The sequence below is a fragment of the Syngnathus floridae genome, chromosome 16 (genome assembly GCF_059516105.1).
Source record: "Syngnathus floridae isolate MCC-2025c chromosome 16, RoL_Sflo_1.0, whole genome shotgun sequence".
Taxonomy (NCBI): domain Eukaryota; kingdom Metazoa; phylum Chordata; class Actinopteri; order Syngnathiformes; family Syngnathidae; genus Syngnathus; species Syngnathus floridae.
In genome coordinates, this window is record NC_142428.1 from 7,654,838 (window position 1) to 7,671,483 (window position 16,646).

A 16,646-nucleotide genomic window follows, 5' to 3' on the forward strand; every position below is an offset into this window, starting at 1 on the left:
ATCCTGACTGCTCACGTAAAGTATATCACAAATTTAACAAACCTTGCCTCATAGGGGTTTATTGATTTTGGTCATGCATCCACCCCTCTCAGCCTCAGAAACAGCCCATGCAGTTTGTATTAATTTCAACATTTTAACCCCTTTGCCCCTTTGCAGTAATTTCCATTCAGTCTTCATGTTTTTTCTTCACAAAAGGCCCAATCCTATTTCTAAGGATTCAATATTTCTATAATAAGCTTGTAAGTTTAGCCTGGAATTTGGGGTTCTTATTATTAGGATAGTCCGACTCATGCCAGCCTGTGTGTAAAATTGTGAATGGTGTTCCACCTTGACCTTGTTCTGACACACAAGCTGCTCTGCATACCTGCTGACACACTCCATGTATGCACCTTCACCATCACGTATGCATGCGTAAGTCTTCATCTCCCCGCCCACTGGCTCCCAGAGACTCATCCATCGGTGATGCAGGAGGCAGGATGGAGATTTTAACATGCAAAACAGGTACCACTGTGCGTACATATTGATCCTCGGAGAGCTCTCAGATCTGCTTCTTCCTTTCTTTGCTTGGCAGTGGAGGCCATTCATCACCCAGACCATGAGTGGAGAGCTCAAACAGTCGTCCCTGTCTGAAAATGGGCGGTGTCGCTGAACTGGTGAGTAGTTTATCATCAGTAGGGATGAAGCCTTGGCACACTGGCAAAATCTTCTGTCCTCCTTCTCCAAAGTCACCTATAGCTTGCTGGACAATGCACAGTTATGTCTCAGCCAATGTTTACCTTAACTGCTCTATTGGATTGCGGTGTTCTATTCATTTATATATTTATTTACTTTATTGATTTGTTGGGCTATATAAATTCATAAAACAAGCTTACCTGATATCCAGAAGGGGAGGGGGGAGAGCCACTGTTGTTGATGCACTTTCATTTATTTATTGAATGGTATACATAGAAATTGACTCATATTTATGAAATGTTCAATGAAGACTACACTACAAAAAAAGTTATGCAGAAAGTATATAGTAAAAAATATAAATACTCCTGAATAAATAAACAGTGATTTACTTTACTGGTGAAAAATGTACTCAATTGGTCTATTTATATTCTGACTGACTTGTAACACTTAAATTCATACTAAGAGCAAATTTATTTGGCCACTTATGAGCTTAAATATTTATTTTTAATTATTTCAGAATCCATTTTGTCCAGTAATATTGACCAAGAAGCATTTTTAAAGTGTTAGCCTATCGACAAGAATTCTATGTTACACCACGAACGACTTGTATCTTGCAAAACCCGTAAGTGGGGTGAGTCAGATCTCAAGGCGCCACTTCTATATCATGTCCTCATTTCCGAATATCTTAGCCCATGTCGGAACCCGTGAAAGCCCCTATGAAAGCCATGTTGGCAATTGCACTTACAGAACTAACCATATTTCACAGCCTCGGAAAATGACTGCTGCAGCACTTGTACAACACTTACCACGGTGATGCCTTTGAGCAGTATGTCATAAAAAAAAAAGCTACAGCCAAAGGTAAACTGGGGCAGCTTGTGCTTCTTTCAGAGTGGCCACAAGGTGAACAAGAGGTCATGGGTGATGATTAAGAATAACCTGCGTTATTGTGGCGTCGAGTCAGGGGGCCGGTCTTGATGTCTGAGAATATTAGCCTAAAGATTTTTGTTGTTGTTTTTAAAGCGCTGGCCTTTGAGCAGCATGTGCTGGAAAGGGGAGTGAGGTCATGTTTTGACTACACTCTTAGTGGATGCATCCATGCACTATGATGTATGAGGGGGAGCCGGGTACCGAGGTTGTTGGGGTGGGGGGTGGGGGAGGGAGGGGGTGCAGGAAATAGCATGAGCAATTTCATAAATGGAAGGGAGAGGCTGTGACTTCCTAAATCGTCTGTGAAAGACAGAGGGCGGGAGTGGTGGTGGTTGGGGGGGATGGTGGGCTAGTGGAGGGCTTGACAAGGAGAAAGATGGAGGGAAGCTTGATACAAAGTGTGAAGGATAAAGAAAGAGAGATAAGGATGGATGGGAGAGAAGAGGAGAACCGGGCTTTGGCGGCAAATGGATAGAACTGGCCGAGGACGGCAGCGGCAAAATGAGAAAGACAGAGGCTGGAGAGATGAAAAGATGAAGAGGGCAGCTTTCTCACCAGCTGAGTGAGCATCTTGCACTCTCTCTCTCTCTCTCTCTCTCTCTCCTCCCTTTTATGCCTGTGAGCCTTCCTCTATCTGTGTGTCCCATCAGCCTCAGTGTGGCATCCTCTCACATCAGATTAGCACCAGCCCAGCGAGACTGTTGAAACTCCTCTGTCAAAGTCATTTAAAATACATCAGATGCAGAGGCCACATTCGCCTCTGAACCCTCCCGCCATCTTTATTTTTCTCCATTTGTCCTTGTCATTCTGCAAACTTGGACAAAGAGCAATTCAGATGGGATTCAAATCTACAAATGGCAAGTAAAGTCAGTATCAATCAAACATGAAGGCGAGTGGGAGGATCGAGGTGTGGCAGGCTAGCAGGATGGGAGACTGCACACTCAGGGACAATGTCAAACACGAACGTCAACTGGATATTCAGATTCATCAAGTTGAGCATTCAAGGTCTAACATAAGACGAAGTCATCCGGTAATTCCGAACCGCTGTAACGTGAGAGCTCTAAAAGTTTTCCTTAAGTAATTTATATGTGATTGACAGTCCAGGTTATTTTTGTCGGTACGGTAGAGACTCCAGTTCCCATGTGACCTCTGAAGAAAAAAGCTCCAGAAAATAGATGGATGGCTGTTTTCTGTCACTTCCCCTGAGAGATTTGTTTTTATCGCCATTTGTTTGCAGGATTATGCAAAAACTCGAGGGTGGGACCTGGGCCAAACAAGAACTCATTACCTTTTGGTGCAAAGCCAGGATTTCTTGTTCAGTTTTGTTCACACTGCAAGACAGGATATTTTTAGTCCATTTTGATGCTACATAAATCTATGGGAGAGTAAATATTTATGAAGCTGTATATTTTGGCGTTGATTGGATGAGGATGTTTATTCTCTACCGAGAACTAGGATGGTGACTTCAATCTTGACTATGTTGAACTTTAATTTGCATTCGGGTGGTCCTGAGTTCACGCAAAGCTAGGCTAACTTTCTAACAATATAATATAACTGATGCTTTATCCATCATATCAATTGACTTGGGTAATTTTCTGTATTTTAATTTTCAATTTAGGGAATCTGTCCTGGGATGCTGGGCAACGTGCAATTTGTTGTTCAAGACAGTTTTTTTCCTTTGGAAATTTCAGAGCAGATTGTTTCTAACTGCTACGTCACTACTGAATGGTGTTAAACAGAATCGAACATTCCGAGTCAGGGAGAGGGGACGGAGTGTCACATTGTGAACGATGAAAATGTCCAGTGAAACCTTGATGGAGCTTGCTGTGGGTAGGTGAGGACAGAGAGATTGAGTGAAAGGTGTGTATGAGGTGGGCAGAATGTGGCAGCCTGTCCTTGTGCCTCCTCCTCTCTCCAGCCTTCTCCACTGTGCTCTCAGCCTCTTTCTGCCTCATTACCCCCCTTTGCCAGACTTCTCCCTGGGCGACGCTGAAGAGAACTGTCCTCTCGCTGGCTCCAGTTTTCCTCCCCGACAGGCACAGCCTGAGCGCTGCCTCGCCCTCCCGATATTAATCAACACACACATACGCAGTGCTTCAAGTGTGCGCTCCCACTCTCCGAGATGAGCCTGCCTGATGGACAGGCTGGTGGGCAGCCGTCTCCTCTCTCTCTCACTCCCTCACTTGCAAATGAGAAAGCCGACCTCTCAGAGGCGCAGGCAAGGGCCAGGATATTAGAAATCACTTAGGGGAAGGAAACATTGTTCATTATGCGGTGAGTGAGTGAGTGAGTGAGTGAGTGAGTGAGTGAGTGAGTGAGTGAGTGAGTGAGTGAGTGAGTGAGTGAGTGAGTGAGTGAGTGAGTGAGTGAGTGAGTGAGTGAGTGAGTGAGTGAGTGAGTGAGTGAGTGAGTGAGTGAGTGAGTGAGTGAGTGAGTGAGTGGCGAAAAATGTGTATACTATTTGTATACTATTCACCATATTTCACCAGCCCTCACGTAAATCTGAGATTGTTGACAAAATGCCAGGTGTGCCCCAACCCAGGAGACATGGCCAGCCAGTGTCAGCAGGCAAAGCGAGCTCATACGGGCCTTGAACAAAGGCAAGATGCCAGCGTATATCTTTAGCTGAAGACAGAGCCGATCCTTGATGCTGCTGTGTGTGATATTAGCTGGCTGCCTTCCTTCCCGTCTGGACGAGGCTTCCGGCCCCGGCCCTCGCCTTCACATGCTGATTGGGTATGTGACCCGGTGTCCTGGTGACATATTCCCTGGCAGGGAGTCAGAATATGAAATGATCGCATTATTCACGTCCTACCTTTGACATTGTCTGAAGGCTATGCACTGAGCCGCGCACAAAAAAAGCATTAAAATCTGCCAGTGCTGTCCAACCAAGACAGCAGCAAAATATGTCCAAATGCAGAAAAGTGCTGGCTTGAACAAGCACCCTGTGTGTTGGAAATGATATGTGCATCCAGTGTGTGTGTGCATATGTATGTATGTATGTGTGTGTGTGTGTGGAGTCTGTCTCCAGGATGGGTTGCTGTACTAATAACTAGCTTCGACTGTTGTGCGTCTGTCTCATGGGTGTCCCTTGACTCATCCTGATCTGATGAGAGCATCTGGACGCTGGGGAGGCTTCCTCTCCATTCTCAAGCAGACTATGCAATTTAAACCTGCCTCAGGCATGTAGATATTACTCCCTGGTGAGAAGGCTGAAAATTAATGGAAATTGTTTTAGTGGAATCATTATTAACATTCTCCTTTGGATGCCCTTTTTGCGTCTCAGCCCCGTCGCCTCGCCTGCTTTATTCTCACGCTAATTTATGCAGCCATTGACATTCCTGGTGGTGTGTGCGTGCGTATGTGTGTGTGTGTGTGTGTGTATGTGCTCGAATCTGTGAAGAATCAAAATAATTGGTAATTGCCGTGATACTTCACTGAGCATATACTTCAGATTAAATTAAAAACGTATCAATCATGCTTTTATTCTGTCCTTTAGCTGTTGTTTTATTTTCTATTTTCACTGCCTTGTTTTTTTTCAAGCATATGATTTTTACTTTTATCACCTTCCCTCGGTGAGGCTTGCTTGTTTATAATGTAATATTGTACAGCATACGCAGTCATTTATGAAATCACAGGAAAATGCATTAACTCCCTCGCATACCCCAAGCTGGATTAAACACCCTTAGCTCTTCGAGTCCGCAGGGGAGAAAGGTACATTTCACACTGGTTTCTGGAGCGGCAAAAGCCGCTATTTAAACGGGGTGTAATATAACTGACATTTTCCAGTTCATTATGCAGCCCCTGACCTTCACAATGCGCGACTTGGATACTTCCCTGGCAAAGGGAAAGCCTTGGTTGTGTCTAATGGGAGATGTTTGACCTTGTCAGGAAATAAGGGGAGGTCAGGGATGAAGGTGGCTGTAATCGGTCAAGACAGATGGAACGCTGTTGAGGAAACAGAAGAAGCAGGAGTACACAAAACTTGGCAAACACTACATATTCAACATTTTTTGATCTGAGGAGGTAATACCTATACAATTTTTTAGATGTTGAAAGTATATTTCATGGGAGTTTATCTGCCGAAATACATTTAGTTATCTCGAATGGATTCAACTAATCTTCAACTGGCTATTGCCTTCATGTCCAGCTGTATTTTAAAGACTCCTCAGGATTCAAGATAAATCCATCACACTTAGTCACAAAACGTAAGAGAAAGTAATCATATCAGGAGTCTTTCATGGATTAGGCTGCTATGAATGTGATTTATAATCTCTCATTTGTGTGAAGTACAATAATGTGCACTGGGCGCCTGGCATAGATAATCTTATTAACCAGTTGGCTTTTGTTTTCGCCCGCTTTGCTTTTATTCCATGTTAAAACATTTTGCTGCTAATTTGTGGTTGAGCATAATTGGGGTCTTACTTAAAAAAAAAGTATCCCCTGTTTGGCAGATGATTAGGAATTTCATCTTTGGGATTATGTATAGAGCACAGTGAAAGAAAGGCCCATGGAATTGTCTTGCTTTCTATTATGTTTAAAGCCACTCAAGCTTTTTACTGAGAAAAATATTTTGAAATAGACCATTGTCATGTCACAAAGCGTGTCAGATGGTAGCTTCACCGATAGGAGGGATTGGATGGTTGATTAGTCCTGGTCCAATCGGGAGGCTGTTGAGATCATACTCATTAAACCAATCAGCAAGACAAAGAAGAATTCTTTCTGAATTGTTAGGAGAAGCTCAATATTTGCTGTCATAACCACAACAGGAAATCTTCCAAATATTTTGCATCTGAAATGAAATGGAGGCAAACCTGGTTTTACGCCAAAGGGCACAAAGAAAGGCAGATACAATCAAACGTTCACCCAGGAACCCTCTTTGAACGTCACAAGCTTCTCGTGAGCGTCAGATGTTGCCTGAGAGCTTTCATCCTATGATGAAATAATATTTCACAATGTAAAATGATTCCCAGATATGCTAAAAATGCCAAAAAAAGAGAATATTGTGTCACTATTTGTACCTATTTCACCTATGGGGTCTCATAAGTGATCACACAGGAATTAGAGGTTCCTATCCATCCTAATGGTGAGCAATATTTGATTTTATGTCAAAACATATTTAAAATTTAAGCAGTGCCATTGTTCCTTTGGCACGCTGCTCTCTCTCTGTGGGCCTTGTCACGGGAGGCGTCAAGGCATGCCTCGCCAATAGCCGAGGCCCGTTTCATTTTTCTGTCTGACATGTTAAGTGTGATGGTACAAAGAGGTTCCATTTTAATTGTTTGGACAGATCACTCATGGGAGAAGGGCTTTGATATTTGGTCTTGACAGAATAGGCACAAGCTTGCTGACTTGCTTTGGTGTCTATCTTTCCGGGCCTGGCACCAGATAGAGTATTGTGAACATGCAGTTAGCTTTAGGTTCATATTTTTTTTTTCCCCTCACGTATTGTGCTTTCCATTTTCCCCTGTTGCTTAACCTGTGTTTGGCCCTTCTGTCTGCTGTATTCCTCCCTCCCTCCCTCCCTCCTTTTGTCCTTCTCTCTGTTTTTACTCTTAAAGCTTTATATAAATAAAGACGTATTGTATTTATGTCCCTCAATTTTATTCAATCTTCTTAGGTTCATTGATGTACAGTAGGAGTAAACAGTCTACACACCCTGGTTCAAATGCCCAATTTGGTAATATAAAAAAAAAAAAGCCCAAAATAGATCATTAGAAACCTACCCACCATTGATGTAACCCACAGGTGTCAAACTCAAGGCCCGGGGGCCAGATACGGCCCGCCACATGATTTTATGTGACAAATTGTGCATCAAATTCGTATGTCATTAGTAGAATTGCAAATTGTCTTCACTTTATATTAATTAATTAATATTTGACCAGTTTTTACTTGTCTGATTTGAAAACGAGTTATTTGTCAGTTTGTTTTGTAGCTTTTACTGTATATAAGGTGCTCATACATTGCGGCCTACAATGCGGCCTGTGAAAAAAATGAGTTTGACACCCCTGATGTAACCCCTTAATTCGTATGACACAGTTAATTTTACTGTAGTCAGGTGTCTCAATGCTTTTTCTCAAACAAAGTTGTGAGGCTATACATACAATAAACATATTATGACAGCCGAGCAGTTGCTGAGGCTTTTGTCCCCGTACATATGCTTTAAATAAGAAGAATGGGCACTTAAGCAATGCTGTGCAGGGATTTGATCAAGCAGGAGCCGACATAAAATGAAGAATCACCTGTTGATGGGCCATAATATAATAAAATATTCAATTTAAATGGGCGGCTACCATAATGTCACACACTCCATTAATAGTCCCCTGCCGTTTAGCTTTCTGGTCTTCGGGAATTATTAGAGGACACAAGCAAACAACAATCCCCCCTCTGCTTTACTTTCCCGCCTGCTCCTCATCGGCTCCCCTCAACCCTTCAACAGGGCTGCCACAAATTACCCACTTTGCCAGCAATATTATCAGGGCTTAATGCTGACCTCCATAATTAGAGTCTTAGTGTTGTTAGCCCCCATTAGGCTAACAATAGATCCTTGGAGCAAGGACACTTTGGGAAATAACATGTCTGAGAACACTTGACTTTTGTGAAGAGATAGAGGGGAGGAAAAAAAAAAAAACATTTGAGGGCATTACTGATCCAAACAGCCAGAATGGTTTCATAGCAGGCTGACTCAATGAAAGCCGTGCCATCTCCATGGCAAAAACACATATTTGGACAAATATGGACTGGATGAAATGAAATGAAATGGCAAACAGACACAGTCATGCTCATCTTTCTACTGGAACGGTGACAGTGTTTTCCAGCTCTGCACTCATTTCCCTTCGACAGAGACACAAATAAATATATCATCTCACCCGGCACTGCTTGCGTTTCAATCATACGGAGTTAGATACAGTAGCTTGCCACTGAGCTCCTTCTCAGGCTCCACAGAGCAAGTGAAGACTGAATTCTGTGCCCGAGCTCTGTTTGATCTCCATCATCGTCCCTCTAAGACATGTGTAACACTGTACAAGCAGACGGCTTCATGGTGCGTAGGAAATATCAAGGAAGCTATTCATAAATATTAGATTAGATCAAAACAGCCCATTGCTCTCAGACTCTGAGCTCCTGGGTCAATCCATCCCCATGCCTTTGATTTTGTGTTTCCTCTCAGACACAGCAGAGGATTTGGGTGCACAGTGAAATTGAAGCCAGGAGCTGAGAAAATACTATTATAGAAAAAAAAAAAAAGTAAAACAACTTGCATGGTCCCATTTCTTCACTGCTAAGTTGTTAACATAGCACACATGTCGAGATTTGTTTAACTTCTGATCAACACATTTGCTTATTCTTAATTGTCTTGTTTTGATTAACTTTCCCCAAAACACAGTAGAGGAAACCTGCAGAGATTAATAAGACAGCTTTTCCTCCAAACTATTCCTCTCTTCCCCCGGAACTGACACAAATTGGTGAAATATCACTTTGATCATGGCTTCTGAACAACAAACAAAACACAAACCTTATTAGTCTAATTCAAAAGCATTTCAAATGCCGCCGTTTGTTATGAAAGCCTGCATTGTTTGTGCTTGTGTTAAAGATAAAACTTTGTTGGGCTGAGAATCATTGTTATAACCTGGCATATTTTGTGTAATGGCATGTATGATTCACCCCAAATACAATTCAGCTGTTCAAGTAGGCTTTTTCTTACCATGAAGGTAGTCATCATCAAGCGGAGAAAATATGGCATCACGATTACGAAGACCGAAACATCCTTCCAAAATTGATGAAAAAAGAAAAAATCTGGTGAGGGAGGCTGCCAAGAGACACACTGCATCATTGAAGGGGCTGTAGAAATGTCTTGCAAGTTCTGTTTTTTTCGTACATGTGACAGCAATGATTGTCTTTTCCATATGTCTAGCCTTTGGGGTAGGGTGACATCCAAGCCCGGCTATATTTTTCATAAACACTCTTGAACCTTAGTCATCTTGGAGGTAATTGTGAATGTTTCCCTAGATGGTGCTACTAGAACTGGTCTTGATGGTTCTAGTGGTCTTCTACATCTACTGGAAATAAAAAATAAAAAGTAAAATAAAGGTAAAGCTTGCTCAACCTTTTGAACTTTATTTGGGATTTAATGAGAGGCATCTTACATGGTCACAGGTGTGTGGTGAGCTAATTTGAATGTAATTAGTTAATTCTTAAAAAAAGGGCGGGAGTTGAAATTCCTGAAAAAATCAAGAAATATTCAAAAGTCAATTTTTTGACCGGGCACCATCCTGGGAGATATTTCAGTGCCCTTGTGCCACCCCCTAGCTCCGCCAGTGTACTTTTGAACTCACTGACATTAAATTAGATAGTGGCCTGGCCTAATCTCTCTTGGAGATATATTTGATGATTTTGAGGTTGAAAATGTGGGGGTTATGTGGAATATAAGAGGATTTGTATTTGTTTCTTAAGGCTCAATCGTAAAGCTGCAACAGTGTTGTTGTTGCTTTTGATAAAAATATTTGTTTTTTATGATTGACTCTAACCCATCACATCAGTAGGCCTTTCTACACATAAAGCCTGCATCCATACTGACTGATTTGCTCTAAAAGATGACTCGCCTCCTCAGTGCCTTTGTAACAGAAGTACAGTATTTATTTTTCTTTGGGCAGCATTAGCTCTGAAGCCATCCAGCATGTGAAGATTTCACTTACACCAAGCAGCGTGAAGCCTACCTTGCAATGCTAGCGGATTAGCTCGCATCGGCGCACTAACATATGCAGTGACTGCCGGCGTGCTCTTTCCCCATTAGGTTGGCACATCAAAGGCGCTGGGAAGAAGTTCTTCATAGGCAGTTAAAAGTGGGCTCTGTGTGGATCTTGTAAATACCATCTTTTGAGTAGGAGCCTCTCCGGGGACACTTCACACACTCCTCCAGTCAGGAGAAAGAAGGGATGGAAAAGGAGCAGTGACAGGCATCAGAAGGGGAGGATGGTGTGAAGAATTCTTTTTTCTATATATATATTTTTTTCACGTAATGTATAATACATAATGTACATATATATATGTACATGTATATATATATATATATATATATGAGCGAGAGAGAGCGTGTGTGGTGGGGGTGGAGGTGTTCTGAGAGCCCAGTCCCCTGTCACCATCAGGATCTGTGGATGAAGAAAATTGCTCTCCTCTGCGTCTCTATCTTCCTCTCCTGCTCTTCCTCCTCTTCACACTTCACATGATAGCTGACAGTGAAAGTAGAGCATCGCTGCTTGCTGCTTCTTTTGAGTCATGTTTTTCATAAGGCATAAATAGAGCATGCCGCAACTTGGGAATTCTGTGATTCTATGTTTTAGTATACAGGCAGACACAATAGCGTTTCACTCTCCTCTGGTGTTTTTCTTTTAAACACTTTATCCATCACAGCTGTTTGTAGGGCTCTGGTGAGGCCCTCAACTCTGCAAGGAACCGAAAGGAATGAGAGATGTCTTTTGTTTCTCATATCGCGTTCACTCCCAGGCCTCTTGTAGCTGGGTTTTGCAGCCTGATCAATGCAAATGTTGTTATTTACCCAAGCCTGAAATGAAACGACTCTGGATCAATTTGATGCATTTGGTCTACTCACGGCGCCCGGCTTGCCTTTTGGCCCTCCCTCGCCAGTCAACCTGCTTCTTGAACAACATCTCCAACAGCACAAATGCAAATGAGGCAAGCAGGCGCTCCCTCGCGATCACAACCCACAACAGCGTGTGCATTCTCTCCATGTCTTTCTCTTCCCGGCAAACACACGCTTCTGTATCTATGTGAACTGTGTATGTGTGTGGAGCTGACCCACTTTCTTTGCTTGGCCAAGCTTCTGCTGCTGTCTGCTGTGCTGTTCTGTGCTCTGCTGCTAGGGGGAGATCCCTGCAGACTCCCCCCACCTCCTCAACACAGACTCCAGCCCTCCTCCTGACAGACACTCACCCTGGCATGTTATCCCCCGTGGATTGCAGACCTCTGCCTCACTGCCAGCGCGTTTCACATGTACCTCCATGCAGATGCACAAATGCATAAGGCCCGACAGCATCCTTACCAATGAGAACACACCCACTCATACACACATTCACAGCACATCCCACTTCTGTGCATTTCCATCCAGCGTCCTCCTTTCCTCCGTGTTTGTCTGGGGTTATTGTTTCAATCTTGCTGCATCAGGGGGCCCCTGAAGGTTATAAATTAAACATAAATGCAAATGCGCTGAGCCATTGCCGCCCTACACCTCCCTTTTCTTGCATATACAAACTCACCATTCAAACAGATCCGTGTGTCTGCGAATTAATGGAAGAACAGTGGGCTTTTTTTTTTTTTTTAATGAGCGGGTGAGGGAAATTAGAGTTGCAAAGCCACAGCGCAGCACACCCCGAACCGCAGCCGAGGCAACGACTTGAAAAGCCATCATAGAATATGCTAATGCCCGTGGTCCTCTCACTGTCAGCCTTATAGTGTTGCTCGAGATGAGATCAGAGCTGAAGCTTTGATCTGCCACTCTGACGGAAGCCAGAATCGGCATGTGTACAAAGCACACAGAGCAAGAAGTGTGTGTGCATGTGAGTGTGTGTGTATGAGGCCCGTTCTAATCACAAAAGGTGCACGATTTCAGAGTTTGACACCTTACACGTAGCATCTCCATTGTTAAAAGTTATCTGTGTCTTTCTCACTCTCTTTTTGTCTCGCTCTCTCACAAACACACAGTATAAAAAATAAAAAAAACGATACCGGTACAATACATCTTTTTGAAATGTCCTATACAGTCAGGTAACTAGCCATCTGGTCCTGTTGAGGCTATTATACACGGAACATAGTGCATGTGCATACTCAGTGAGCACTGTTGAGACCTTGTTGTTGGACCATAACCATGTTATGGCTTTTATTTTCTGCCATATGGACACATAAAGGCGAGTGGCTAGGACAGGTTTCCAGGGATGCCACTTGCTTTTATTTGACTCCAGTGAATGAGCTTCCATTTGCAGAAGTGGGACCAAGCATCACTGTTGTGGTCAGCACTGTCATATAAATGTGTTTTCCTTTTCTGTTTTATGTTGGAATACAGCAACAGAATGTGTAGGAATTAGACAAAGCTCAGTGAGAATCCAGGATTAGCTCCACAAGTGGTTGTTCTTTCACTTGTAGTATTTTTTTTTTTAAGCTGTGACTGTACTGTGGGGTAGCATTGAAGAAAATGTGATGATGACAACACAACAAATTTGCATTATTACATTATGGTGTTAAAATAGCTATATGAAAGTGGAACATTGCTGTCTTGGATGATCAATACAATAACATGTTAACATTAAAAATTAATTAACCTTACGGAACATAATGTACATTGCTGTTTTTAGTATTAAGTGACCTCCGAGGCAAACTCATCCTCTTTCTCCACAAAATGGGCAGCAGTGGCTAATGGTCAAGTTTTATTTTTTGATTTTGTCTTCAGCATTCATATGTGGAGTTTGCATGTTATTTGCACCTTATGAAGCTCTTGTACTAACACAAATTCTCCAGCAGGGGGCTTCCCTTTGTCATGGACGTACGATTTAGCTTCACACTGCAGTCAATTACACTTGCTTGTTTTGTGACCTAATGCAACAAGTAAGAAAAAAATATTATCATTATAATCAGCATAACTTTCAGCACCGGTATCATCAACCTCATCATCATCACTGTCGTCATCATATTGGTCTTCAGCACCAGGGCCAGCAGCAGTTATCATCATTACCATGGCCATCCTCAGCACCACTCATCCCCAAATCCTTCCCCCATCCTCCCCTCCTCTTCCACCACCCCTCTTTCATCCACAGCTCCCTCTGTTGATCAAATGCATCTGATCTCATCAAAGCAGAGCCTCTGCTTATTCAAGTCCCAGCAGACACCCAGCGTCTTTGCTAAGCACTATTTTGCATTCATGTTTGAATACCACTGATAGGTTGGAGCGTATCTTGTAGACTTTGGTTTTTGTGTGGTCTTAGCCTGCAGCCTGGGGTTGATTTATTTTATTTCATCCTCGCACCTCTTTTTGAAAAAAAACCCGTCATTGTCAGTTCACACAAGTTGCTCTGGCAGGCAAATGAAATGAACTGAACTGAAGGGAGGTGGGGGGTAAATTGTCTTTATTTAAATAAAAGTTGCTTTGTAGTAGTTTTTGCTCTGCATTTCTCTATCTGACTCTGGTGCTAGTTTTTACACATCTATGGCACCCCTACTGTTACAAGGTGACTTTGGTTCTTTGAAAGAAGACTACTACAGCATAGCATTAGAGCTGCCATAAATTGTCAAATTGTTCTTATTCCAAAGGCTACACTTGGATAAAACAGTTTGCGTGTCCGACTCCTGTCAGAGCTGCAGAGAACTTGGCTTGGGTTGAAGGACATAGAGGCGGATGGAGGGAAAACCAGAACTGGATAACCTCTTAATAGCTGGGCTGGGCAAGTCCGGTTCAAGATCCACTATCCTGTTTTTCAGTTCTCCCTCCTGCAGCACACCTGATGCAGGTAAGTTCTGTAGAAGCTCATCAGGGTGATCATTTGAATCAGACGTGTGAGGGAGGGAATTTTTAAAAACAGGCAGGACAGCGGCTCTCTAGGACCAGACTTGTCTACACCTGTCTCTAGCAACATCGAAGGTGGCATGTCTGCAGGAGTTCATTGAGCAATTATGGGAGAACATTTTGGCATATGATGATGAGTTGTGAGGATGGTACATTCGAGGGCCAATGACTTGCAGAGGACTCCAAAATACTAATTTGGATTCAAAGTGAGTTTTTTTCTCCTTCCACAAGACCAAAAAAAAAAAAAAAATGGAAACACCCTCGATTGTGGGAAGAAAATGGCCTCATTGTTTGTCATAATTTAAATTGATGCACCTTCAAAGCAGTCATACTGGTATGCATTTATCAAAGACATTGTCTTTTTCGTGAAAGCGTGGCATTCTAAATAATGCGAACCTCAGGTTTGTCATTAAGTCCATGCAAAAGAAAAAATAGAAATAGATGCACGGAAAAGCAGCCTACGTGGATCTAAACTCCACTCCGGATTTTCCATGTGCGTCGCACTGAAGCCCTGGAGGCGGATAAACTGGTCGAGCTTGCTCTCTCTCTCTCATCCCATGCTGGGCCGCAAGGGCTCCGCGAGACGCGTCCACATATCAGCAAGACCGGGATGGAGGAAAGAGGCGGAGGGGGAAGAAAGTTCAAACCCGAAAAGACCAACTTTCAACATGACGCTGCACTGACGCGCAGTTTTCCAACCACCAACACCACTACTACGACGAGAGCACCGGTGCAAGATTAAAGTTCGTGAAAATATCCTTCACCATATTTTTTTTCTAGTTTTTTTTCTTTTATTTTTATTTTTTATTTGCAGCGTGTGAGCGCAAGGCTGGCGGAGGGTCGCGATCGCTGCGCGCTGAGATGTTGGCGTGAGTGAGCATGGCTGCGCAAGTCGCTCCCTCCAGAAATAACAACAAAACCAAGAAATTATCCAGCGGCTTGGGCACGGAGCTCAATTCGGGGAAATCCGGAGGAGGAGGAAGCGTACAGCAGCGCAGCGGGCAGATGCTGGGCACCGGAGATGGGACTCTGAATAATGTAGACCATCACCACCGAACGGAGCCTGGCATGGTGCGTTCAAGTTCCGCGGGTCAGGGCAAGGATGGGAATAACCTTACATCGTCAAATTCCAACGCTTCCTCCATGGAAACGGGACTGATTGCCAACCATAAGGTGAAATATGTCGGGAGTGGAGACCCCCCTCAGTCCCAGACACCGCAGCCGCAATTCGGCCAGTTTGCGCCGCATCCGCAGCGCCAGATGCACAGCAACAACAACGGACAGGGACCCCGAGGGACCGTGGACCACCACGGCGGTAAAGAGAACCTTCTGGGGGGTCAAGTGGAGTCACAGCAGCAGGTGCAGGGTAAAGGAGAAGGACATCTTAAATCAACAGAGGGGATGATGTCTTCAAGGTATGATCACTCCAACTTGGGGCCAGCCAGCAACAATTCAGAGTACAACAACAACTATTACTCATCAAGGTCTTACGAGCATCATGGCGGACAGCAGCAGCAAGGGATGGGGCTATCATCTGCACATAATAGCATGGACAACTCCCATGAAGCAAGCTACCAGAACAGCCAGTACAACCAGTACCCTCCCTATAATCGGGCACGGTACGGGACCTACGGCATGATGAGCCCCACTGGATGTAGACAACCTGACAACTTGATGATGAGCAGCAACTCCTCAGCAAGCCACAGCAAGTCCACGCAGGGAGCCTCCTCCAGTGGCTTCCAAAGGTTCCCAGGACCAACTCAGCAGCAGCAGCATCCCTCGGGGGCGACCCCGACCCTCAACCAGCTGCTTACATCACCAAGTCCCATGATGCGGGGCTACGGTGGGGCCTACCAAGACTACAGTGGATCCTCCACGCAGCAGGGCCTGGGAAAAGATGTGGGCCCCCAGTATGGAGCCACCACGGCCCACGGCTGGGGAGGGCAGCCCAGGAACCATCCACATTCAATCAGTCCAGGCAATGGAGGGCAAGGCCTTGGGAGGAGTCAGGTAAGGTCATAAAACCTTAACTCCATATTGCAGCTGTGTGTCTCACTGTTTGGTAGCAATTTTGGCACATTATTTATTGGCGCATTCACACGTTCCTTATGGTGTAACTGCATTGAACATTAACCAACATGGTGAGAAGAAAAAAAATCAACCATCCTTATTTTAATGTATCTAACCAAACGTATTTCAATAGTGACACATAATTTGCATACTGTAATGCCCCTAAGACTGTAGTATTCATTTTCCTTTCTTGCTGGGATAATTATAAAATGTGAACATATTCCTGCTCTTTAGTTGGTGTTTGTATGTGAAATACATCACAACCATTCCTATTTACACAACTATTAAACAAGATGTAGGCAATACAATCAAACATTGTGCAGCAATGTAGAGGTGCTTTTTAAATGGAACACAAATAAATTCCCAACACTTTATGTGTATGAAATGACTAAAAAGGTTAACGTCAAAA

The 16,646-nt window shown here is 43.6% G+C and overlaps 1 protein-coding gene and 1 long non-coding RNA gene across 6 annotated transcripts in view; both read left to right on the plus strand.

Moving 5' to 3' along the window:
• Window positions 1-22: 22 nt before the first annotated feature.
• Window positions 23-14,000, plus strand: LOC148385457 (uncharacterized). Its single transcript, XR_015863551.1, has 3 exons — window positions 23-501; window positions 572-653; window positions 13,915-14,000. It is a non-coding gene; the product is annotated as an uncharacterized LOC148385457 (long non-coding RNA).
• A 190-nt stretch (window positions 14,001-14,190) lies between these two features.
• arid1b (AT-rich interaction domain 1B) overlaps window positions 14,191-16,646 on the plus strand; it is a 133,457-nt gene continuing 131,001 nt past the window's right edge. For 2 of the 5 annotated variants that reach the window (XM_088400299.1, XM_088400303.1), the window contains exon 1: window positions 14,191-16,177. In XM_088400299.1, coding sequence (XP_088256425.1) covers window positions 15,047-16,177 — 1,131 coding nt within the window. In that variant the 5' untranslated portion in view covers window positions 14,191-15,046. The remainder of the gene's footprint in view (window positions 16,178-16,646) is intronic. The other 3 variants (XM_088400300.1, XM_088400301.1, XM_088400302.1) reach the window with 3 other exon arrangements.